Raw genomic sequence first — 24,755 nt, 5'->3', positions numbered from 1 at the left:
CTTTCTACCCAAAGGCTTGGACCCATTCGGCTTCTAGATCACCATGAAAAGTGCCACCAGCTTACCTTTCTTCCAAGTACGAAATCTAAGAGTCACCTGGAACTCACTCAGTCTTCTCTCCTTACATCAGGCTGTAACCAAATCTTCTTTCTCCTTATGCATTTCTCAAGTTAATCCTTCCTACTCCTCACGTCTCAGCCTGACGCTGCACCTATTGTATTGCTGTAACTTTCTCAAACTTCTAGCTCAAAGCCCCCCTTCCTTCTCATTCTTTCCAAATGCACCAGTACTAAAAAGGCACCAGTTTGTCTCCTAACTATCCAAATTCTAACATCTTCTGTAACCCTTTATTAGGGCTGCACTCTTCATTTTTACCTCAATCCTCTGCGCTCTGTTGCTGCAGTAGTTGAGTCCCCCTCTAGTAACATCCCACTCTTAGGTTTTCCCCACATGCTTCCCAGGTCTCACCTTCCCCTCCCAATACAGATACGGTGTTTGGAACTTCCTATTTTATCTACATCCTTTTACCTACCTTCCTTCAAAATTCACCACAGATTTAAGGAGAGATTCATCGCCCATCTTCCATCTCCCAGGGCAGCCATCACAAGGATGTAAAGAATGGGACCCATACAAAGGGAGTCAATGCCAGAACCCATGCTTGGAGAGAAGAACTGAAGATGACTCTGTAGCAGAGGGGATGGGACTGGGCAGGGGGCAGGGTATATAGGAGAGCAAAGTCTGAAAGGTCCCAGAGACAGGAGAGAATGGGATCAGTTTGACTTAGAAGATTTATCCTTAAAAAGATCATCTTATATCAAGAGGAAGAAAGGATGAGGGCTAAAGCTAAGGGATTTCTGAAAGAAAAAGGGCAGAAGAAGCTAAGTTAGATGGTCCCGCTCTCAATACAAGAAGCAAGGCAATCTGCAGCAAATAAAGGGGTAGAACTGCTGTAGAAAATCAGCTTAGAAACAATCAAACAGGACAAGAAGTGTGTGTACAGGTTAGCATAACCACCGACAGTTAGATGAGAAACCATTTACAGCACGTACTCTATTATAGAATCATTATATTTACCTAAATGCACTCTAAGTTTTGTCTTTAGGAGCTCCTTGAGAGGAGACACCTTATCACATTGCCCACCCCGCCCCCCCCATTTCTTCCCATCACACACACTACATTATGGAGCTGAGAGATAAGAGATGCTGATGATTTCTTTTTTTTAATTTATCTTTATTGCTTAAAGTATTACAGATGTCCCCTTCCCCCACCAATGACTCCCTTCCTCCCCCTTCCATCTCCTCCCCATGTGATGATTTCTTTGCATGATTTTTTTTAAGTCCAGGGAATTGCTAACATAAATAAATCATCATCACATAAATAAACATGTTCAGCTTACATACACACTGGTTTTAAACCCAGAAAGAGGGCTGATCCTCGAAAAACAGTGTCACCTGACGCCTTCTCTTTCTTCCTCTTTCATTTTGACTAGAAGAAAACGTCAAGCCAGTCCATAGAGGGTACATGCGTGTATTCTGCTCCTTTACACTGCTGTGCCCTCAGGGATAGGATTTACTTACCTGTTGAACGGTCAACTGGTGATGCTTCGAACAGTGCCTGACACACGATAGTATTCAGTAAATATTAACCAGCCATCACTGTGAATGCTGTTTTCACTGTCAGAATACCACCAAGTAACATTAGGGCCCAAAGAATGTAATTTAATAAAAACTCCTTAGACACTGATGTTGGCTCAAAATCCCAGCAGCAGCTGTTTCCCAACAATCAAATCCTAGATGGAATGTGGATTCACACTCTTAAACAGCAACTTAGAACCTAAAAACTACAGCCACCATGTCAAAGCATGAGTCATTTTCTCCACCCCACCCAGAGGAACAACAACAACAACCAAAAAAACCTCTCTTCCTTAAATAGACTTTCGGCTCTAGATACGCCTACCACCTCCTCTCCCACACCTCTCACCCATCGGTACCTCTCCAGCTTTTCCCTGTTTTGTCCTTGTACCACTACCTCGTGTACTAGTGGCGATTCTTGTGGCACCTGAAACATCTCCGTCTCCTTCCTTTTAAGTATCTGTTTCCAGGGAGAAATCTCGGAGTGTCTAAAAGGCCGGGATTATAGCTAGAGCACTGCCCCTCTCCCGGAGGTCTGCAGTTAGGTCCCCACAGGGCACTGTGTGGATGACCACCCGTGCTAGACCAAGACCCTCTCCTGGTCCCTCTGCAGGCCCCGTTATCAGCAAACGGGAACACCGGACTAGAACAGACTTCGGTACCACAGCAGGTTGAAAACTTGACCAGCAAATAAATTTGATTTTTCTTTCTAACGTATCCTCACTTGCATTTACAACTCAGGCACTTAGAAGTATTTTTTTTAGCAAACGATGCCACGGCATAATAAACTCTGGAAGAGTAGACTTCGGTCCTAGCTCTGCATGACTAACTGCAGGACCTTCGGCAAGCCACCTGGCCCCGCATGCCTGTCTCCTTAAACATCAGCTGAGAAGGGCTGTGGCCTAGGTGCTCTGTGGCTGCACCCTAACACTATGGTTCTAATGACTCGATAACGCTGACAGCAGACGCAATGTCTAGTTCTGACACACGCAGCCTTGAAATCAGACCATGGGTCACATCATCCTATTAACCCAACCATTCACAAGAGTGACCATAATCCCGAGATCAGCATGTCTCCTATCTGGCAATCAGGACCAAGAAGGGACAGAACAGAAAGCATCAGACAGGGCAGCACAGGGAGAAAAGGGTGTCTGACAGCAAACCTCTCTTCACGCTCAAGGGGCTCTGTAATTACATAACCGCAAACCGGCGGAATATTCAAGTTAGCTGCTGTTCTTTAAAGAATGAATATCCGTAACTAAGGATCACAGGACCGCAGGCCATGCTCATTCCAATCACAAGATGATTGATGGCTCCCACTGATTCCTTTCTATTGTCAGGCATAGAGCAGCGAGCAGTGAAAATTCAGATTAAGGTGAAAATGACATTTCATTCAGAATGCTTTTCAAGGTACCATTCTTAACACAAAAACCGGTCACTTCTTAATTCAGTAAAAGAAAAGGTTAGCAGAATTACAGATGCGAAAGACGTCATGGAGCAAATAAAAATTGTTTCTCAGTCTTTTTCCCCCACTCACAAGCATTTCTTGTGTGTGTCAAAAACTGCTGGGCAGGGACTTCAAATACAGATAAGCTTAGGAACGTATGGTCTCGTGGGAGAAGTTAGAAACTGCTTTTCGTGTGAAATTAGCAAGTTTCCTTAGCCTAAAATATCAGAATGCCTTGTTCCACCTGGCCCACTGTCCCTCTAAACCTGCCCAGTCTCTGCACATAAATATCCTTGAAAACCCTCTTTAGTTTGAACTTCCACTCTCTGCTGAAGCCCGCGCCATCCTCTCTGCACATTATTATTACTCCCACTCTGGTGGCTGGCGTAGCCTGTTCATTGCCTTTCAGTATCCGTCCCAGAGGTTAGTTTCCAAAATTAAGTTCCAAACTCGCCTTCCCAGCCACCTCACCTTACTGTGATCTCTGGCCAGCTCTGGCTCTTCTAAAAACCGACCATCTCCCCGCTCCTCCTCTCCTCACTCTTGCTGAGCTGCGGACTGGTTTTCTTGGCCTTGATGAATGGCAATGAAACTCTGTTTGGGACCACCTGAACACTCCCGCACTGTCCTTCTCCCGCAAGGGCACTCTGACCAGGCCCAGCCCGATCCTACAGGCTTGTGTCAAACACTGTCACACTAACTGTTTGGTCAAATTAATGTAATGAATTGGGTTTGTACTTGTTTAGGTCTCCAGTAGTCCTATGCTCAAAAGCGCTCTTACAAAGCACAAAGTAGTGCCTTCTTTCTGTGTGTCCCCACCCCCCCGTATCTAGCCACAATCTAGGACAGGTAGGCACATAACTGCGGACATGATGGATGGCTTGAGTTTCCGTGAGATTCAGTGGTTACCTAATCACATTTTGCAAATGCCAGTTGCAGCGGATGGAATTTTCAATGTGGGCAGTTAACAGAAACAGATTTCCATTCCTCTGCTATTTTTACTCAGTCCCACACCCATTCCTGGCTATGCCCTCACCTCTCACCCACAATTGTACCGACAATAATGTGGACTCGCTCACAAACCTCTCCATTCCCCCTATTTCCCTCGGCACCTCACTCTACGCCTGGCCCAGCTCCCGGGTACCCACCGTCCACTTCAGTGACGCTGCTACGAATCTGTCCCGTCCACCCCATAACCCAACACCTAAGAGAGGGCATGAACCACAGAGTCCTCGTTAGATACCTGTTCAGGGAGTGAGTAAATGAATGAATACCTAAGGGTAAAAGATGGCAGTGAGTGCGACTGGGACAGAGGAAAGGGTCTCTTCTCCGAAAAGGTTTTTCTAGGAAGCCATTGCCAAAAAGGCTTAAGTGCATATAAAACATTTCTGATAAAACTTGCCATGGCCTACATGATCTGCGCCACTCCCTCCCCGTGACTGATCAGGAAGTGAATACCTGAAGCAGGAGTCACCCAGGCCAGGCTGACAAAGAACCTGCACCCTGCTCGACCTCGCTCCAAAAGATGAGCAGGACCCCCATCAGACTCACTGAGGAAGCTGTACAAGAAGTGGAGAAACAGGAGTCCTGAACTACCAGGCTGCGATGTGTGGAAGCCCAGGCTGCCATTATGGGGCCTTCATGCACATCCATGTCAGAGAGGGAAGGCCCGGGAAGCTGGCCTAGGGAAAAGCGAAGACAGACATGCAGAGAGCCGGCCAGACGCCATGAGAGAGGAGAGAGCGCACAAGAGAAGAGACAGAAGGCGGGGAAAGAGAATGGATGGGCCAAGGAGACAGAAGGGAGACGAAGACAAGAAAGCAAAAAGAAGCCGCAAGAGGGAAGACAACAGGAGCCTGGCCAATGCAGCGCTGCCTCAGTTCCCACGGCCCGACTCTTCTGTTCTTCCTGCTTTCCCGGAAAACCTCTCTCCAGTCTAACAGTTCCCTCCCAACTCCTGAGCTGGCTTGAATCAGTTTTCCATTCCTTGTGAGCAAAACAAAACATAAAAATAAATAAAAACTGAACGGAAGTAACTTTAAGTTCATTAGAATCAATTACCTTTCTTTTTGGCCTTTAAAAAATCTTAAGTTGGTTTGATTAAATATTGAATACATAAGAGGGAATAATTGTGACATGTGTAACAAAACAACATCTGTGTGCCTATCACCCAGCATAAAACATTAAAGATGCCCAGTCATCTCTGAAGTCACCTGTGTCTCTTCCTAACATCAATTACTTTTCCATGAAATATTTCTAGAAGGTGAATATGCAATAGGGGAGGGGAGGGCATTAAAAAAACCCAAAATCCTAACAACCAAAACATGTCTGCCTTACACAACAGTATATGGTTTGTAGTTTCACATCTTTCTCCAATTACATGGGCAATCCTATCATTTTACAAGCCTTATCTCTATATATAAAAGGCTAAGCAACTGTCCAACTGTCCGACCAGCCGGTAAGTATGACGCACACTGACCACCAGGGGGCAGACGCTCAGCGCAGGAGCTGCCGAGCTGCGGTGACTTGGCAGCAGCGGTAGTGACGCACCCCGGAACCAGAGAGGAGGGACCCCGATTCCTCACGGGGCCACGCGATTCCACCTTCGGCCATGGATTATGTTGTTGCTGGGCACTGTCGCCCCGAATCTGGTGGGGGAGGGACTGTGGGAGGTTGGCTCCAGGGCGTGTCCAGCCCCCGGCTAGCCCAGTCCTACCCTGCCGGCCACCTTCTAATTAATTTCCTTTCAATGTGCACGAATCTGTGCACCGGGCCACTAGTAAACTATAAAGCAGAAAGCTAACAGCCACTTTAACGTTCATAAATCACCTAAGGAAGATGTTGGTTTGATTAAGAGAGAAAAAGAGGCAGCTCACTTAGCCGAATAGCTCTCCTCAAAACACTATCACTTGAGAATATGAACAAGTAACTTGAGTGCTGCTCAAGATCCGGTGTTCTCTTTGGGCAACTGGCCATGTACGTGGGACAAGTGTGGGTTCCTCCTCACTTCTGCGGAATAGAGAGAATGCCTGAGGGAGCGGGCACTTGTGAGCAACAGGGGGATTCGCCTCTGGCTGCCTCAGTATTCTAATTCTGGCTTCTGGTGAGTAAGTTTCCTTTCACTTCTTTGAAAGCAGGTCAACAGAAAGCCATTTGATGTTAACCCTAAATTATAGGGTTTGTACACATACATCACTGAAAACTAATTTTGCCAAGGTACATTTCTTACTAGCCCCGCCTCAAAATTTTCTTGTGAGATAGAAAAGTAAAATACTCAAATGAGCACTCCTCTAATCCCTGTATACCTCCCCAGCCTCACCTCCTCCATTCCTACACCAACCCTTCATTGCAGGCAAACCTGGTCATTGGCTCACAGACATCACTGAGCTTTTGTTCGCACCAGTACCCCCTCTGTCTGGGTGCACTTCTCTCCAGTCTCTGCCTTAAGAGCTCCTATTTATCCTTCAAGGTCCATCTCCAACATCGCCTCCTCTGGGAGGACTTCCCTGATATGTCCCTTCCCCACCTCCTTCCAGAACTTGGCTACTCCTTCTGTAACCACATTCCACATACATTATCACTGTTTACTGGTGTATCTGCACAGCTCGAATTGCTTCAGAGCTCTATTCTCAGCTATTTGTAATCTCCAGGCTAGGAAAGCACCTGAGCACATATAAGCCGATCAGAGATAGCTGATCATAAGCAGCTTAATAAACGAGGCTCCTTTGGACTGCCACACCGAAGCCAAAAAGCTCAACTGAGAGCAGCCCGACAAGCGCCATGCGGTGCCCTAGCCTGGATCCTGGTGCAGAAAAAGAACACGAGCGGAAAACTGCTCCAGTCCCAATGAAGTGTGAAGTTTAGTGCTGACAAATGTACCGTCGCTCTGTAAGATGTCAACATTAAGAGAAACCAGGTGAACAGTACATGGGAACTCTATGCACTATCTTGTGGCTTTTCTGTAAATCTAAAATTATTCCAAAATAAAAAGTGTATTAAAAAAACTTTTAAGTAGTCTAGAAAAAGGTGAAAGAACTACAAATACTGATGAGGACATGAATGTGGATTTTCATTACAACCGTAATAACACAAATAAAATAAACTTCTCTTCTTAGAAGTAGAGGAAGGAACGAAATTATTTTTTAACAACCCGAAATGAACTAAAATATGTGAGGATATATTAATGCTGCAGAATGGTAAAAGAGATTTCCATCATTAAGGAAGGAGTTCAATTTGTTATTTCCCGAAATGCATAACTCAACATTGTAATCACTTCCATAGAGCGTTTAAGGCTGCACTATCACATCACAGACATCAGAACTACATTAACTATGTAAATCATGGTAGTAATTACAGCATTGCCTCAAACAGAGCCCTGTTTTGAAGTTAATGATTCCCATGTCCTAACTTCAGGGAACAGAGGGGCCATGCTCTACTAAAAGTATGTTACTCTGAAACAATCTTTCTATAACTTACAGTAATTTGTAAAACGTAATTCCCAAGGTCCCAGGCAAAATCCATTTCCATACAACACTATCCATTTAATAAGAAAAAGTTTTAAAAACTAGGGATATCAATACATGACTAAAACAGAAAGCCATGGACAGTGCAACATTTCCATAATAAGTTTTTGGAATTCAATGGAATACTGTTTAAATTTTAAAACCCAACCTTTACAGAAAGGTTAATTGTAAGATGACAAGAATCAAGCTACCCCGATAATTTTAAAGAAGTCTGATTTAAAGGTCCCTATATCACCAGTATAGTAAGCGTTAACCTCAGGCCACCTGAACAAAGCAGAAGATACAAGCACAATTTAAATGTATAAATAGAGTGTATGTTTTGATCATGGTGAGACATGCCTGACTCTACAGCTGTAGATTTCCCTGAGCAGCTAGAAAAAATTTAGAGCACTGTCTACTTTTATGTTAAGCAATCCTGAGATGTAAAATACTAACATCACTTTTAAAATAACCCTAAGACTTTTGTATGAATATTAAAAACAACCATTTGAGTAGATTTGGTGACAAAAAGAAGCAAACAATGAACACTAATATCTCAGCTAACCTTCAACAATCTTAAACTTTTAAGTACCTCCCGAGTCTAACTTGAAAATCAAAGGGAATTCATGTCTGAAGTCTACATCCTCCTGAAACTTGTCTAAGATCATTAGGCCATTTTTCAGATAGATGTCAAATAAATGTGGTCTTTTGGGAATCCTTCTTTGCTTAGTTCATATTATATTCATTTCTGTTACAACTTAATAGCAAATCATGGAAAATAGGATATTTCATTTACACAGAGCACTGTATCAAAACTAGAATGATTAAACAGGGATCCTAACACAATGTTACTCAGTTCAAGTAGCTTGAATTACAGAAATGATACAGATGATTGCTAAGCAGGTAACAGGATAGCCTGGATAGATAAAGGCTTAAAGATAACTCTAACTTGCTAAACACTGAAAAAGAAATATACCAAAAAGTAAGACAGTTTAAAAACTGGAGGTTAAAATCAAATACTAGAACAATTTCTTTTCTTTACATTCTCTTGAACATTTACACTATGGGCACTTTATGTAATTTATGTCTTTCAGGTTTTTAACCTCAGTTTTTAACTATCTTCCTAAACAGCTTTATGTTAAACTAAGTTCAATCAAACTCAAGAATAAGAGAACTAGCAACGAAAAAAACAGCCCTCTTTATAATTTGCTAAAATACTCCATCTGGTTGATAATATTAACTCCACAAAGGACCCTGAGATCAGGCCTCATGCAGACAAGGAAAATGAAGCTCAGCGATTAGGACTGATCTCCCAATTTTCAGTCTCTTTACTTCTGTATTCTGTTTAAATTTTAAAACAAGCTCCAGTAATCTGAACAAATTTGGAGTCCACTGCTCTAGACATTTGTCTTTGTGGCTAACACTCTCGCTCCTGGGTACTCAGAGCATCTCTTCTTCCCTTCCCCACCCTCCCGGACAGGTCCCAATCCCTAATAAAACAAAACTACACCAAGCCAACAAAACAGAAGACAGAGCATGATGGCTCAAATCTATGAGCTATCTGCTTTGCCATGTTTTTACCTACTCACTAAACAAACAAACAAAAAACCTCTAAGCAAGATTATCAACAAGGAGCAAAATAGTCTGTTTTACCTCTTCCCTTAGTTTTGGACAATTTTCTGGTGCTCATAAAAATAGTAGGGAAAAAAGTCAGGAAAAAGCTGGGATGGTGAAGCACAGATCATGTACTGATTATACGCATTAAAAAATTAGCTCCTGAATTAAAATAGAAAGTAATTAAATTCAGGTGAATTCAGTTATTTAATAGTAATTAAATAACTCTTCTGAGTTGGATGTGTTGATAATGGGAGTTTAAAATCCTGCACCCTACCTCAAGTTGAATTTAATTACATCTGCCAACCATACAAAATGACAACTTAATATTGAGAATTAGCAGGCATGTTCTTGTGAATTAATGAAAAACTAAAGCGTTGTTGTTTTTTGTTAATCCTCATCTGAGAATATTTGGGAGAGAGTGGAAGGGAGGAGTAGAGATAGAAACATCAATTGGTTGCCTCCTGGACACACCCTGACCGAGGCTAGGGATCAAGCCTGCAATTGAGGTATGTGCCCTAGACCAGAATCAAACTCACCACCCTTTAGTCTGTGGGCCGATGCTCTAACCACTGAGCAAACCAGCTAGGGCTAAAGCAGGGATACAGTTAGTTCTTCAATATTTCATCTCATTCCAACTTGTATTTAATGAGTGTCTACTACATTGTAGGATTGTCATCTATTAATCATTAACTCTCTATCCATCTGTTATATAAAAAGCCTGTGGTCATCACACCATCACACCCTAACAACCGGTGGGAGGATGCGCATGCGAGGTGGGCGGGGCTGTGTGTGCAGTGAGGTGCATGCGGGTGGGCAGGGACTTGACTCTGGGGGACTTGACCGGAGGCGCGGGTGGGTTTGTGGGTCCCGCCGGGGCGACAGGCAGGTTTCTGGCGGCAGCCGCGGGACTCTTTCTGGGTCCTGCCAAGCCACGGGACTCTGGGTCCTGGGTCTCACACGATTTTGCGTGCTGGGCTCCTATTGCCTTAATAGAGAACTTGACCCCCCAGTCTTTGAAAGGGTCAGACTAACGGAACTCATAATACTTCATCAACCCTGCCATATTCCCACCACCGCTGCTAGATAGTGGTGGGCACCTGACATGGCTGAGCCAATCGGACATTCTTTCCCAGGAACCTGAAATGCGGATCCTGGGAACCTGACTCAAAGGACATGAAGCACTTGAACTACCTGGTCAAACAGTGTGTGAACCAGAGTTGTCAGAGTAAGCCAAAGCTGAAAATTGGGGGTGGGGGTGGGGGCAGGGCCAAAGAAGTCATAAGTGAGCAGAGAAAGCTGATCTGAAGAGGTGGCTTACCAACAACACAGAACAAGTGACTATTCTGTCCTAGGAGGAATGGGGGAGAGAGCACGCATCACAATCCTTACACACGGGACCCGGCTCTGTTCATCTCTTGTCTATCTTTGGATGTCTGATGCTTATGAAGTTGCCCACTGTATCCTTTCAATAAACTCCTCCTTGATTGGGACAAGTGGGAGAGAGTTCCTATTCCCTACAGGCAAAACACCTTAGCATTATTTATAATATAAAGATGAGAAATAGCTAGTCCTCTCAGTCCTCAAGAACCATGTAGTTAGGAGCAGGTAAGTATAAAAATAATCATAATATAAGGTAGACAGACTATAAGAGACATAAAAAGTACTATGAGATTTCAAAGAAAGGGACAGAACATCAAAAAGGTTTCATGGAGGAAAGGGAACTGCATAGTAATCATAACAGATGGAACTTTGGGATATTTTTAAAATGCATTTACTAAGAGAAAGAAAATGATGGGACCCTAAGTCAGTCAATAACAACAAAATTTTACAGGTCCAATAACTCCAATATCTGGTAACAAATGATTCATAGGACTTGGTGATTGACTAGTTATAAGGATGAGAGCAAGAGAAGAGTTAAAAATCTAGATCTGTTTTCAGCCAAGAAGACTTGAGAACGATGATGCCAGAACAGGAAGTTCCCGACAGGTGGACATGGGGGAGAGAAGGGACGTGGGGAGGTAAGTTCTATATTAGGTTTATCAGCCTGAGGTAAGAGGTGGCCTGTAGGTAATGAATTCATTGGGGAAACAGGAGACAGACAAGCCATCTGAAGTACAGGAAATAGATTTCTCAAAATTCCAAGTAAAAAACTGTCCTCTAAAAGAGGAACTAAACACTCTTCACAGTGTCTAGGTTTTTTCTTTTGCATTTTGAACTTTCCATTTTTGTGCAGCTACTGATTCTCCTGGTCCCAACGAGGGACTTTAAAAGAATGGAGGGCAGACAGTATTGTGGGAAAAGAACATGAGCAAATCTATGGCTCCTCTCCCCAGGAAAATGCTATAACCACAAATTTTGCTAGCAATTTATAAAAAGCCATGGATCTTCTGAAGCCTAACCCTAACCCCCCCCCACCCCCACCCCCAGGTTTGTTTGTTAAAGCATGCCATGGAAGAAACCAGAAAGGAAAAGAGAGGGTTGGGGGGAAAGGGGAAGTACCTGCCAAGACCCACCCACTCCCTTTTCCTTTCCCAGCAACTGGGGATGAGGCTCAGCACCATGGGGAGGAACTGAGTAAGGAACACAGGTCTTCGGGTTTCGCCAAAAGAGGAACCACTTTCATAGAGACAACTGCCACAGATCTAAAAGACTTTTCGGTAATACTGCAAATAAGTTTAATAGGCTAAAAATTATTTTTAAAACAACACAGATGCAGCCCTGGGTAAAAGGTTACATACCCTATAAATTCTAATAAGTACTAAGCACCCTACTCTCTGTCATCCCTACAGAATTAGCCTATTCGGGGAAGATTACAATCTCATAATTCCTAAAAAGGACCACATTGTCAGACTGCAGAATGATGAGTGCATTTAAATAAAAGACACAAAGAACAGTAAGTGCTTATAAAAAAACAAGCCTATTTTTATAATGTGAATTTCTACTTTTTATGCCAGTTTTTTCCCCCTCAGAAACAAGATGCATCCTCACAAGAAATTTAACAACTGTCTATGAATCTTATGCCAAAAAATGGCAAACACTGCAAAGGATATCATCCTATGAGGACATAATGTATATGGTACTTATCAAAGGACTGCCTAATTTTCAATGAGCAGATTCAGCCAGTGATACGCAGATATTTAAATGTGAATCATGGGGGTGGGGGTGGGGGCAGGGCCAAAGAAGTCATAAGTGAGCAGAGAAATTCACAGGGTTTAAGTGAATTAGATGATTCCAACTATCTGCATCTAATTCACACAGGGTTTAAGTGAATTAGATGATTCCAACTATCTGCACATAACTTAGTTTCTGCCATGCCACCACTGGCAGAATCCTAAAGAACAAAGCATCGCCCTCATTTTGTATAATGTTTGCGCAAGATCTGCTAAGAGGAACTACAAGAAATGAAAATCTGGAGATAGCACAGGAGTAGATCACGAAAGAACTTACAAAACTAAGTGATAATATTTAATTTCTTCACCATAAAGGATTGATATTTACTAAACTTCCTTGAAGATCTTTAAAAAGAGTATATTAATATTTGAAAAATAATTAGATATCTGCCTGAAACACCTTTGAAAAAAGTAGCTAAAATGATAAGCTTCACAAACATTGTAATAACAGAGGTCACCATTTACTGAATATTTGTTTGCTGAGCATTTTACATGCACCATCTCATTTCATATGATCAAACAGACATCATTCCCACTTTGTATGTGTGAAAATTAAAACTCATATGGTTGTTACATGCTCTGGGTCTCACAGTTAATCAATGGAGGTGGAACTGAGTTTGGTTTTATGTGACTCCAAAAGCAGTGCTAGTGTCCGTTATACCAGCGCGTCCCAACTTTGCTACATCATGACACACACTGAAAATGATAATATTTGTGAGGCTTATTGAGGTAAGCTGGATATGTCTTTCACATATCATAAAATTATGACATGAAAAATCAAACACAAAGTATTACAGATGATATTAAATACTAATTAGTATAAATCTTCCAAATGAAATATTTTCAATACCAAATTCAGAAATTTTACAGAGGAAATCATACCAAAATTATCATTTCAACTGTTGTAATGAAAAATTATAAAAATGATTTAAAATTTCAAAACTATTTTAAAAGCCTGCAAGCAGCACACCTGTATGCCATCCTATGCACTGCACTCTGATTGGAAAGCTTTGCAAAATAGAATTTTGTCTTTCTATCGAAAATTATGATTAAACACTAATCTGGCATATCAAGATCCTTCCAATAATAGACCTAAAGGAAATTCAAATAAAAGGTAATAAAACAATTATAACATGGAAGTGTTCCTTAACTAATTCAGCCCACACTAGTTTCTTAATCTGAATTTCATAGTACCTGTAATCTGTAACATTCATTTTGATTTAATAACAAAAATAACTAATATTCACTGAGCTAATACAGTGTACCACGCTATGTTCTACTTCACATTATTACCATATTTAATCCTCACAGCAATACTATGAAATACCTCTATTTTCTCCATTTTAAAAGATGAGGAAGCTGAGAGAGCATTGTGTGAATAACTTTCCCAAGGTTAGAGCTGGTGAATGAGAATTAGAATATGAAACAGTCTGACTGCAGAGCCCATGTTGTTAATCACGGTGCTAAACTACATCCCTGCGAGGAAGAAAATACAGTAATATTTAATGAACACCTATTATGTGCCAGGAGAGACAAGGGCAAGTAAATAGAGCGCAACTTAGTCTACACTTGACAGCTTCACAGTGATGAAGTAAAAACGAATTACATGTACATCCAGGAGGTATTCTACAGCAAAAAGAAAATTCTTTGTATACGGTGATGGGTGCATTTTGCTTATAGAAACAGCAAGGGAGAAAACTTGCATTTCATATGTGCGTTATGATATGGTTCCAGCAAGAGCATCTGTATCCATAACCTACTTGAAGTGGTTGATTAAACTTGCTCAAGAATATTAAAAAATCTTACTTAAAACAATGAAATTGAAAAAAATTAAAAGCAAATGCTTTAGTGCTTCGATTTTTACTTACAGCTTTTGAGGTTTCCTAAGTCATCATATGTTTCATTTGTTTTTAATTAAATGCACTATTTAAAAGTCCTGAATAAAGATTTCTGTAGACATTTGGACAAGTTCCGCCTGCCAAATCCTGCCACTTGGAAGAAAGCCTCCCAGTTTGCAACTGTATCACAATAGGCTAATGCCCTGAGGGGATCTCTGATGGGCAATATAAATCAAAACACGCACAGAAGATGAGAGACACCTTTAATTTTACAACCAGCTGATCAATACAGACGATGCTAATGCCCTGAGCATTGTGATTTATATCAAACACCTGAAAAGCCCCCCGGAGCAATGTCTGCCCAATATTAATAGTGTTTAAAGCCGAAACCGGTTTGGCTCAATGGATAGAGCGTCGGTCTGCGGACTGAAAGGTCCCAGGTTCGATTCCGGTCAAGGGCATGTACATTGGCTGAGGGCACATCCCTGGTAGGGGGTGTGCAGGAGGCAGCTGGTCGATGATTCTCTCTCATCGATGTTTCTAGCTCTCTATTCCCTTTCCCTTCCTCTCTGTAAAAAATCAATAAAATATATTTTAAAAAAAACAAATAGTGTTTAAAGAGCATGTGTCAAAGGGCATGCTCATTCACAAACGGTACTTGTTTCACAGAGCGCGGCTGTCTAGAACTACAGTGTGAATTCATGCTTTCTGAAAGATCAGGTATTCAATCTGGAAGCTCAAGCTCTAACATGTAACTTGCCCCCTCCATCCGGAAAGCTGTTACCAGGGCTTCTGCAATCTACAAACCACCAAGCAGGTTAACAGGAGGAGTGACAGGGCGCCCAGCACATCCTGGAGCACAAAAGCAGGTGATAGTGGAGCACCTCTCTCAAAGCAACTTCTTTTTCTCAAAAAAAAAAAAAAAAAAAAAAGTTCTACTGCTTACAGAAACCATGACTCCTACTTCTTCTCCAACAGATCTCTAGAAAATACTTACAATGAAACAATTGGCTTGATTTAGTGACAAGCTGATGCTAGAGTTCTTCATAGGGCTTACTGAGCCTCTAGAAGCCAGCCTCTCAAACACTTTTAAAACTAATCACGCTGAATAAAATGCATCTGACTGTACCTAAAAGCCACTTAAAACGAATGTGGGGTAAAATAAACAGCAATTCCTGAAGTCAATGCTCTTAGTTCGAAGGGACCCCAAAAAAAAAAAAAAAGAAAGAAAAGAAAACGGCTCACCAGAAGTCTGTCCCAGTCTTTACAGTAAATGTGTCTGACTCCTTAACTTACCCTAAGGTAACTCCACTCCCACTGCCCATCACCCCTACCAACTGCCAATGCGGACTGGACTGTCCACTACGTCTTTGGACACAAACCTCAAGCAAGGCCGTCCTTAACTCTCCTCGGCTCACACCATCTCCCCTTTACAAAACCATGGGAAGGGGTGATAAAACCTTAAGAGGATAAAAAGGATAGAAAAAGGTGGAAAAACAGACACAGCCTCTGCAACCGAATTCTTTTCCTTTATACCCGGGAACTTGTCACTTTTTTAGCTCGACCACACACCTTCGTGTGACTGGGCAAGCCAGGGTTCTTCCACCTTCCCTCCTGTGCAAAATGCCCCCTCTGAACACATGCCGGGGCCTTCCGTGACCCCTCTGGCCCAGCCCCTCTGTGTATATTAACCGCTGAGCCACCCGGCTCGGCCCTGCCATCAAGCATCACCTCGCTCCGAACTCTCAGGCCATCATACAAGCCCCACACACTCTACCCCGTCCTCCTGGCTACCCACCACTCCAACTCCCTCGAATAAACCTTCCCTAACCCCCTTCCCTTCCTTCGGGAGCCTCTCCTATACACCCAACACAGTCCCGTCTCCCCGCTCTCCCAACTCCCTTCGCTAAAGGCAAGTCCACTCGGAGGCACACCCTCTCCCTAACTCCCCCCACCTGAGAACCCCTCTCCCGCATCCCGCCCTGCGGAGACTCGGCCGCCCACCCCGCACCCGAACCCCTTGCCCGTCACGCCCTCCACCCGCTTCGGGATCCTCCCCGCCAGCCCGGCCGGACGCCCCTCACGGCCCCCCGCCAGCGCCCAGGCCTCCCCGAAAGCCCCGCCGGCCCCGCCCACAGGCCCTCACCGAGGAGCAGCAGCTTCACTTCTTTCGCCGCTTTCTCCCCGTCCTCGCGCAAGTTGCGGTCGATCATCTTGCTCCGCTCCACCGCCGCCTTGTCCTCGGCGCTCAGCGTGCAGCCCATGGCGGCGGCGGGAGAGGGGACCAGGCCCGGGCTCACTCACGCACCGCGGAGACTGTGCGGGTCGGCCGGCCGAGACGGCGTCTGCTGCTGGGCGGAGGCCCTCTCGGTCAGCTCCTGGAGCGCCCGGAGAAACCGGATATCCGGTGTTTACGACACTTCCGGAAACGCCCCGCGGCCGGTACGGCTAGAGCTGTTTCAGCTGGGGGAACTGGAGATGCAACCGGAAGCGGAAGTACGGGAGGTGAGGGAGGGGGAGTTGGCGAAGCCCGGCGGTGGGTCTGCGGGCGGTCCAGGACCCGTGGAACTCGCCTTATAATCCCTTTGCATGTTTTCGGCTGTCATATTTAAATAAATGCAAAAAAAAAACAGGGACTGGCTTCAGTTCATGGCGCCTTCCCCAGGGCACAGCCCCGCTTTGGATGAGGGTTGAGGGGAGGGCGGGGATTCCTGTTAAGAACCCACAACCCGCCTGGGAATGGCTGCTGGGAATTTCTCACCGGCCAAACCCGGGGTCCCTGGCCAAGTTTAGGACACGTTCTCCGCCCGGGCCTACCCATCCAGATCTATGGGATGGGAGCAGACCTCAGAGCCGGGTCCTGGCCCCGCTCCACCGCTGAGATGCCCGGGACTGGAGCGATCCCTTCCTCCCACCTCTGTCCCTCTGCCTCCTGCTCGCTGGTCCTCGTGCCGTTACGTGCAAATTTGTGTGGAGCTGAGAATTGTCCAGCTCCTGCGCTGTTGGCACAGGGCTACTTGAAATCGCTAGCAGACTCTCCCTGAAAGGTAAGCGTGGAAGTTCCTCCATAGAATTCCCACGCTGCCTTTCCCAGGACCAGCCCGTCGTCGCGCTCAGCAGCTCGTTCTGCCGAAGGGCCTCCGGACTTCTACCAGGGCTCGTCAACCTCCGCCCCACACCCCGAAACAAACCAGTGCACCCTGTGAATCTCCTAAAGTTTCCTGTTGCGGTGCCACACAAAAAGGGAAGTTCTAGTGAAATTGGCCTTTCAGTGCTATCATCACTTGGAAAGTAATAAATCCCCTATGAAAGTCCCAGACTGATAGCCTTTTGCACTCATAATCCTGGGTGCTACCGTGAAGGTGACCCTACATTACCTTTTCTCCCAATAGCCCCGCACGAACTCTCCACTAAACAGTCTAGGGAAGGGAACTATTGTAGCCCCAAAAAACTTTTCCCTGTGATTAAAAATTATTTCCCTAATATACCCTAAGAAAGGTTCCATGAGAGCCACCTTCAACAGCCTCCACCCCCGTAACTTCATACCAGTTTTTTTCAAAGTTTGACAAGACTCCTATTCATTCCCTAATGACTGTTAGAATAAAAGGGACATGTTTTCCCATAATCAATACTAATGGGGGGGAAAGGGCAAGAGGAAAGGGAAGAAAACCCAGTATTTATTGAGCACCTACTTGCCAGGTATGGCTAGGTGCTTCCACACGTCCTCTCCTTTAATCCTCACAACAACCCTGCGAGGTAGGTAATGTTATCCCCGCTTTTGCAGATGAGGAAATAGGCTCAGAGCAGTGAAGCATCTTTCCCAAGTTCACACCGTGAGTAAGTAGGTCTGTGTGACTCCCAAATCCGCCCCTTTTGCTATCACGCCGCTGTAAGGTGTTCCCTGGGGAGACCTGACCACAGAAGGTCTTCATCTAGGATTGAGAGTTACCCCAACACCACCAGGGTGCAGGAAAAAGCCACTGAGAGGACGCTTGTCTCAGCCTGCTGGTTCCTCAGGGGATTAGGGGCCCAAATGTTTCCAGGAACAACTTTCACAGCTAAGGATTACCTATCGAACTTGACCAGCCGACTAGAAAACTCCTGGAAGGTGGTCATGGCAGAAACTGTTGGGAAAGTTCTTAGCATAAGAGAAGAGGAATGTTTATTTCCTTCATGATTCACTGGGGGGTGGAGAGGGGGCGGAATAAAAGGCAAACGAACCAGCGTATGTCAAAGTCTGTAATAAACGCCAGTTGAGATCACAGGTGTCAGGAAATTTCAGCCTGAATTAGAGTTATCCTTGCACTTAAAATTTTCTCCTTTGATGTATGGGGAGGAAGGGTTGCTGGGCAAAGTCAAAGAAAAAGGCAAAAGAAATTAACAAAATGGCTCCCAGACAATGTTTAATGCCCCCCTCCTCCGCCCTGCACCCCGTCCCCCCACCCACACACAGAGGCACCTTTCCTATTTCCACTGGCTCACACTGCCACCTGCTGGCAGAGTTAGGGCCTACTCGCAGATCAGTGATGTTGGAAGAGGTTTTCCCTCACCTAGGAAGGCGAGTCCACCGTTAGGAGTTTATCTTAAAAGGGAAGAGAGAGGAGAATATGTTTTGCAATCACAAAAGACTCCTGGGTGTATATAGTAGCTAAGGGATTCCTTCAATGTAATAGGTGCTGGACGAGGAAGACAACAACCTGGACATTTCCCTAGATCTAAAGGGGGAAAGCTATTGGCCCATTTTCATTTAATAAATTATTTTTTTTCCTCAACTAAGTTTTCATTTACAACCCACACACTTTCCATAATCGGCAGGAAACCTCCGTGGTAAGTATCTTGCGGCCACGGACTGAACTCTCAGAAGTTAGAACCATGTTCCTATATTCTCCAGGATATTTTTTTTCACAGAACTCTATAAGGCTTTACCAGATGTAAACGGTCTGTGAAAAACACAAGGTACTTGGTCAAATTAGACTCTGAACTCCTTGAAGACAGTGACGTCACATCCTGTGTGTGGGTATTCAACTATGATGCACTGCATTGAACTGAAGGCGTCAATGTTGATATCAGTATAACTTTTGTAACAAAAAAGTATTTATTGGCTGTTCAAAGGGGAAACTATCCCACTCCCACCAGGCCGTCTTCCCCTTGGGTGCTCAGTGAGCCAGGAATTGGTTCAAATACAGACCACACCACCGCCTTGGCCCTGCCTCAACCCTGTACTGTCACCTGATTCAGCTGAGGGAAGTGGGTGGACAAGCAGTCCCAGGTGGATGTCCCGTCCAATCTGCAATGATCCCCCCTCCCGTGAGAATACCACCACCGATGCCAGCCAACACAGTTCCTACAGTCTCAACCAGTGCGCAGCTGAGCCCCGCTCCTGTGCCCTCTCTCCAACCCAGGGCTGCCGATAGGAGAGAGATGTAAGTCTTTGTCACTGAAGCTAATTTTGAGAGCGATGAATGGGAGCAGGGAGGCATTTAAATGGACCATGGGAACCCCACCCGACCAACCCATTCCCAACCTTAGTCTCTGCACCCGATGGTCCGGGGGCTGGAGGTGGGTCACGGCCGTGAGGAGAGAGGTCAGGGAGGCCAGTCCTGGGGAGGGGGAAAGAAAAAATTCATGGTGTTATTGGTAACGGCGATCACCTCACTTCTCTGTACCCAACCACCTTAACAATTCAACTCCTACAGCCATCCAACCCCCAACCTTTCCACTTCTTTGTCCTAAAAGACAAGGAGGAAGAGCCTTCCTGTCCTATTCTTGTCTCTGCGGAGAGGGACCCCCCGCTTGATGCCCCACGTGCGGGAGAGAGACAGAGCCATGGAACAGAAGGGCTGCTCCCAGAACAGAGGGCAGGAGGCAGCAGCTCCCTGACGGCTGTTTCCCTTTGCTTCTGGCCGAACTCGGGAAAGGATCATGCCCCGCTGGCCCGCTCCCTTTAAGGAAACCGCAGGCCTAAACCTAGGAAAGGTCTATGTCAGGCGTCCTCAAACCACGGCCCGCGGGCCACATGCGGGTGTTTTTGCCGTTTTGTTTTTTTACTTCAAAATAAGGTATGAGCAGTGTGCATAGGAATTTGTTCATAGTTTTTTTTTAAACTATAGTCCGGCCCTCCCACGGTCTGAGGGACAGTGAACTGGCCCCCTGTTTAAAAAGTTTGAGGACCCCCTGGTCTATGTACTCACATCGAAACACGTGGCTGGGATAGTTCTTTTTAAACCTGGCCAGGAGAGGGGACCACGTGGGTCATTTTCTTACCTTGCTTGGAGGCAGGTACTGCCCCGGACAATTACCCTGAAAAATCGAAATATCCTGAAGGGTCCCCAGGACGACTCCAAACCCGGCCTGCCGCCCTGCCTCCTCCAGCTCCTACCCTCATGAGCGTCCCCGCTTCCCGGTGGGGAACGTTCACCAGTGGAAAGACATCCATCTTCTCACCTTCGTGACCCTTGACTCCCGTCACCATCTCACCAGGTCCCCTCCCCCAGTAGTCAAGGATCACAGCCATGTCCAAGGCGATCGCCACGTGTCCATCCTGTCGGCTCTGTTCCCGGCCCAGAAAACACTAAGCAGAGGCCCTGCAGCCCCGCTGGCTGGGAAAGGTGAGCCACCGGGCGCTCCTCGCGGTCCTGACCGGCCCCCCTCCCTCCGCGAGTCCAGCCGCCCATCAGGATTCAGGCCGAGGCGAGGGGGCCGGACGGAGGTAGCTGTCTGACATGATGATGTCGCTGGTGAGTTGCTGCTCCAGGAACTCGGAGGTCTCCTCGGCTATCTGGCCCGGGATCCGGAAGTCCACGGCGGCGGGCTCCTGCTTGGGGCTGGGGAGGGGCCGGGCCGCCCAGGACTCCGTGGAGCAGCCGGTCCCCTGCAGGAACTGCAGGAAGTTCTCCTCGATGGAGCCCTCCCGGCTGGGCAGCCGCAGCTCCTCCTCGGGGGCCTGCTTGAAGAAGCAGACGAACTGCTTGCTGAGCTCCCCCCGGATCTGCCGGTTGAGGCACCCGTAGAAGAAGGGGTTGGACGTGAAGCAGAAGTAGCCGATCCACGTCACCACGTTCTCCACCTGCCGCGTGGACGCGGGCTGAGCGCTCAGGGCCGCGTAGAGGTGGAAAGAGAAGTAGGGCAGCCAGCAGAGCAGGAACTGCCCCCCCACGGCCAGGAGGACCACGGCCGCCTTCCCACCCCCGAACGTCCGGTGCGGGGTGGTCTGGTGGGCCCCCGAGCTGGTGACCATGGTGGAGCGGCTGCTGAGCGACTCCGAGCGCTGCCGGGGCGTCTCCATCCACGTGGGCAGCGGCCCGCGCTGCATGGCGGCCACGCGGGCCACCCGGAACATGCTGCAGTAGACCACCAGGATGAGCAGCAGGGGCAGCAGGAAGTAGAGGGCGGCGAAGACCACCACGAACAGCTGGCAGTAGGCACTGCGGCTCCACTGGAGGGAGCAGCCTGGGGGGATGCTGGGCACGCCCTCCTCCCGGGAGACCCGCCCCAACACCGGCACGGCGGCCATGGCCAAGGCCTTCACCCACACCCCCACCAGCACGGAGGCCACCAGCCCCAGCGTCATGCGCACCTCGTAGCGCATGGGGTGGACCACGTAGTAGTAGCGCTCCACGTTGATGGCCGACACGGAGAGGATGGCCAGGCTGACGAAGCACACGCTCAGGAACACGTAGAGGCGGCAGGCGACCTCCCCGAAGAGGTCATGGTCAAAGAGGGCGGAGCTGGAGAGCATGGCCAGGGGCATGAGGGTGAGGGCGGCCAGCAGGTCCACCAGGCAGAGGTGGAAGACGAAGACGAATTTCCGGAGGGCGGGGGTCTTGGCGATGACGGCCATCACCGCGGCATTGCCGGCCACGGCGGTCAAGTCCAGCAGGAGCATGAAGAAGAGGGCCACGGACTCCGAGGCCACGTCCCGCAGCCCCACCTCCGGGGCCCCGCTGGCCGTCGAGGGACCTGGGGTCTGGGGAGCCCTCCCCAGAGCGGAAGAGTTCCCTGATGACGGGGGGATGGGTGAGGACTCCATGGGGCCGGAAGAGGACGCCCAGGGCACCTCCTGTCACAGGCCCATCCCCCATCCTAGTCCAGTGACCCTGGGATGGCGGGCCCAGGCCCAGGCTTCCCAGCGCGGTGTGTGGGGGTGGCGGGAGCGGGCACCTCCTGCGGGAGTCTCTCAGACACGCTCTGGGGGCCAGCCTTGGAGGGAGGCGGGGCGGCTGGACGGAGCCCCCGGCCAGTAACAGGCTCAGGAGCTCATCTCTCCGCCAGGAGGTAGCTCAGGGTCTGCCGCGGTGACCATGACCTTGGAGGAGACAGACGTGAGGGATGGGGGAGCCTCGCCCACTCAACACTCCACCTGCCGACTGGTCTCCGGCTCCTTCTTCACCACTTCCTTTCCTCTGTGGTCCACGCCCTTCTCCCCTGGCAGGGACGCCTTATCCAGAGAGTCTAACTCCGCTCCCCTCGCCCAGGGTCCCGCTGAGCTCCGGGACAGCGCCCCGGGTGTAAGGCTGTTCATGTACGTTTCCCGGTTTCTCGTCTCCTCACGGCGGCAGGTGCCGGTGGGGGCAGAAAGAACACGAGGTCTGGGAATTACCAACGCAGTGACGCTGCCGAACGTCAGCTTCCTCATCAAGGCATCTGTAAACGAAGGGAACAATGCGGACCTCACAGCCGTGTTCGGAGCACCCTGAGGTTCCAGGAATAAGAAGACCAGTGACGAGCAGGGACCTTCTAAGAGGCCTTCCGCCGGCCAGGCCCTGTGCTGAGCACTCTGCAGAGTGACCCGCAGGCAGCCCTGTCCGGGAGGTAGCACCCCGACTTCCGTTTTGCAGCCAATGACATGGAGGCCTGGAGAGGGCAACTTACCGAAGGTCACACGGCGAGTACGTGGCAAGGTCGGCTGCCACGCCGCGCTCAGTGGTGCCTCCACAGCGGCCGGAGCGTCTCGGCATTCAGGGAGGAGCTGTCGAATGTGAACCGTCTCTAAAAACGTCTCTCCCTGCGCTGGGGCTACGCTGGAAGGAGCTCCCTGAAAGCGGACAGGCGGCTCTAACACACCGTCCCCGAGACCAAGGGCTGATCCTTTGGGGGGGAGGGGTAAGAGGGAACAGGCAGGCCCTGGCCGGGGAGCTCAGCTGGTTGGAGCATCGTCCCACTACGCCAAGGCTGCAGGTTTGATCTCCAGTCAGGGCACATGCAAGAGTCAACCAGAGAATGCAGAAATCGTGGAGCAACAAACCTCTCTCTCTCTCTCCCCCCACTCCGCCCCGCCTCCATCCCTCTCTTCTTCTCTGTCTAAAATCAATACATTAAAAAAAAAAAAAAGGAAGCTTGGAGTTTAGCTCTTTGAGCTTCCATTACCCCCAAAGCTGGAAGGGCAGAAGTCACTAGGAAGCTGTCCCCCGCACCCACTCGATCACTTCCCGAGGCCACAGTGTCCCTGCAGGTGGGAGGGGAGCTGTCCCGAACCTCCCAACCCCCGGGGCCCCAGATCTCTGGTCACTGGAGGTGACCACCGGAGGACCCCAGGCCCAAAGCCCTCTTGTTCCGGGACTGTTACCACATCACAGAACTGGGGGAGGGGGGAGCGGGGGGGGGGAGCAGGCATCTGGGTAAGGGGGTAGGTGCGAGAGTGGGGAGATGACCTAGATCGTGAAGGTCGGTGAGCATGAAGCAGAGAAGAAACTGGGAGAGGACGTCTGGGGTCTCAGCGTCTCTCCTGCCTCCTGATCAAATGGCAGCTCAGCTCTGTTCCCTGTGCTCCTTAGCCACGCTGAGTTTGCAGACAATTGGAATAGGTGCCCGATGTAATTTTCATTGTTTTCACCCCCAGATACCCTCCGTCTAGTGTGCTGAGGTATGCAACTGAGAGGCAGACGGCGCGCATGCAAGGCGGAGGGGCTTTCTGTGGACACGTCACAAGTGGCCCCGGGTCCCGGTTTCCTCGTCTGTGAAAAGCGAGGACTGGACTAGCCGATCTCCAAGGTTTCCCTATGGCAGTGGTCGGCAAACTCATTAGTCAGCAGAGCCAAATATCAACAGTACATCGATTGAAATTTCTTTTGAGAGCCGGAAACCGACTTCTGCGCATGGGCCACGAAGTTTCCATTGCACTGTATGTGCGTGCCCGCACGTGGTATTTTGTGGAAGAGCCTCACCCAAGGGGCCAAAGAGCCGCATGTGGCTCGCGAGCCGCAGTTTGCCGACCACGGCCCTATGTGATAACTTTCAATGACTCTGTGAGCTCCTGGGCCACCGAGGGCCTGGTGGTTGCTCAGTGTTAAAACACCATCATTTGGGCCCTGGCCGGTGGCTCGGTTGGTGGGAGTATGTCCCGTACATTGGAGGGCCACAGGTTCGATTCCAGGTCAGGGCATGTACCCAGGTCTCTGGTTCGGGGCATGTACGGGAGGCAACTGATCAATGTTTCTCTCTCACATCCATGTGTCTCCATCTCCCTCCCTCTCCCTTCCTCTCTAACATCAATAAAAACATACCCTCGGGTGAGGGTTAAAAATTTTTTTAAGAACACCCCCCACCACCAC

General features: G+C 47.9%; 2 protein-coding genes across 2 annotated transcripts in view; both read right to left on the bottom strand.

Annotated features, from left to right (window-relative positions):
- GNAI3 (G protein subunit alpha i3) overlaps nucleotides 1–16,607 on the bottom strand; it is a 34,684-nt gene extending 18,077 nt beyond the window's left edge. Inside the window, exon 1 of the mRNA XM_079762162.1 lies at nucleotides 16,352–16,607. Within this exon, the coding sequence (XP_079618288.1) occupies nucleotides 16,352–16,469 (118 nt within the window). The 5' untranslated portion in view covers nucleotides 16,470–16,607. The remainder of the gene's footprint in view (nucleotides 1–16,351) is intronic.
- Nucleotides 16,608–20,878: 4,271 nt separating this feature from the next.
- On the bottom strand, nucleotides 20,879–22,234 carry GPR61 (G protein-coupled receptor 61; the record flags this gene model as incomplete). Its single annotated transcript, XM_079761362.1, has 1 exon — nucleotides 20,879–22,234. The coding sequence occupies one exon, from the start codon at nucleotides 22,232–22,234 to the stop codon at nucleotides 20,879–20,881; it is 1,356 nt and encodes a 451-aa protein (XP_079617488.1).
- Nucleotides 22,235–24,755: the final 2,521 nt, after the last annotated feature.

The sequence above is a fragment of the Cnephaeus nilssonii genome (assembly GCF_951640355.1).
Source record: "Cnephaeus nilssonii genome assembly, chromosome: 21".
NCBI lineage: Eukaryota > Metazoa > Chordata > Mammalia > Chiroptera > Vespertilionidae > Cnephaeus > Cnephaeus nilssonii.
The sequence above is the reverse complement of the archived record's forward strand: the minus strand, read 5'-3'. Positions and strand labels throughout refer to the sequence as shown.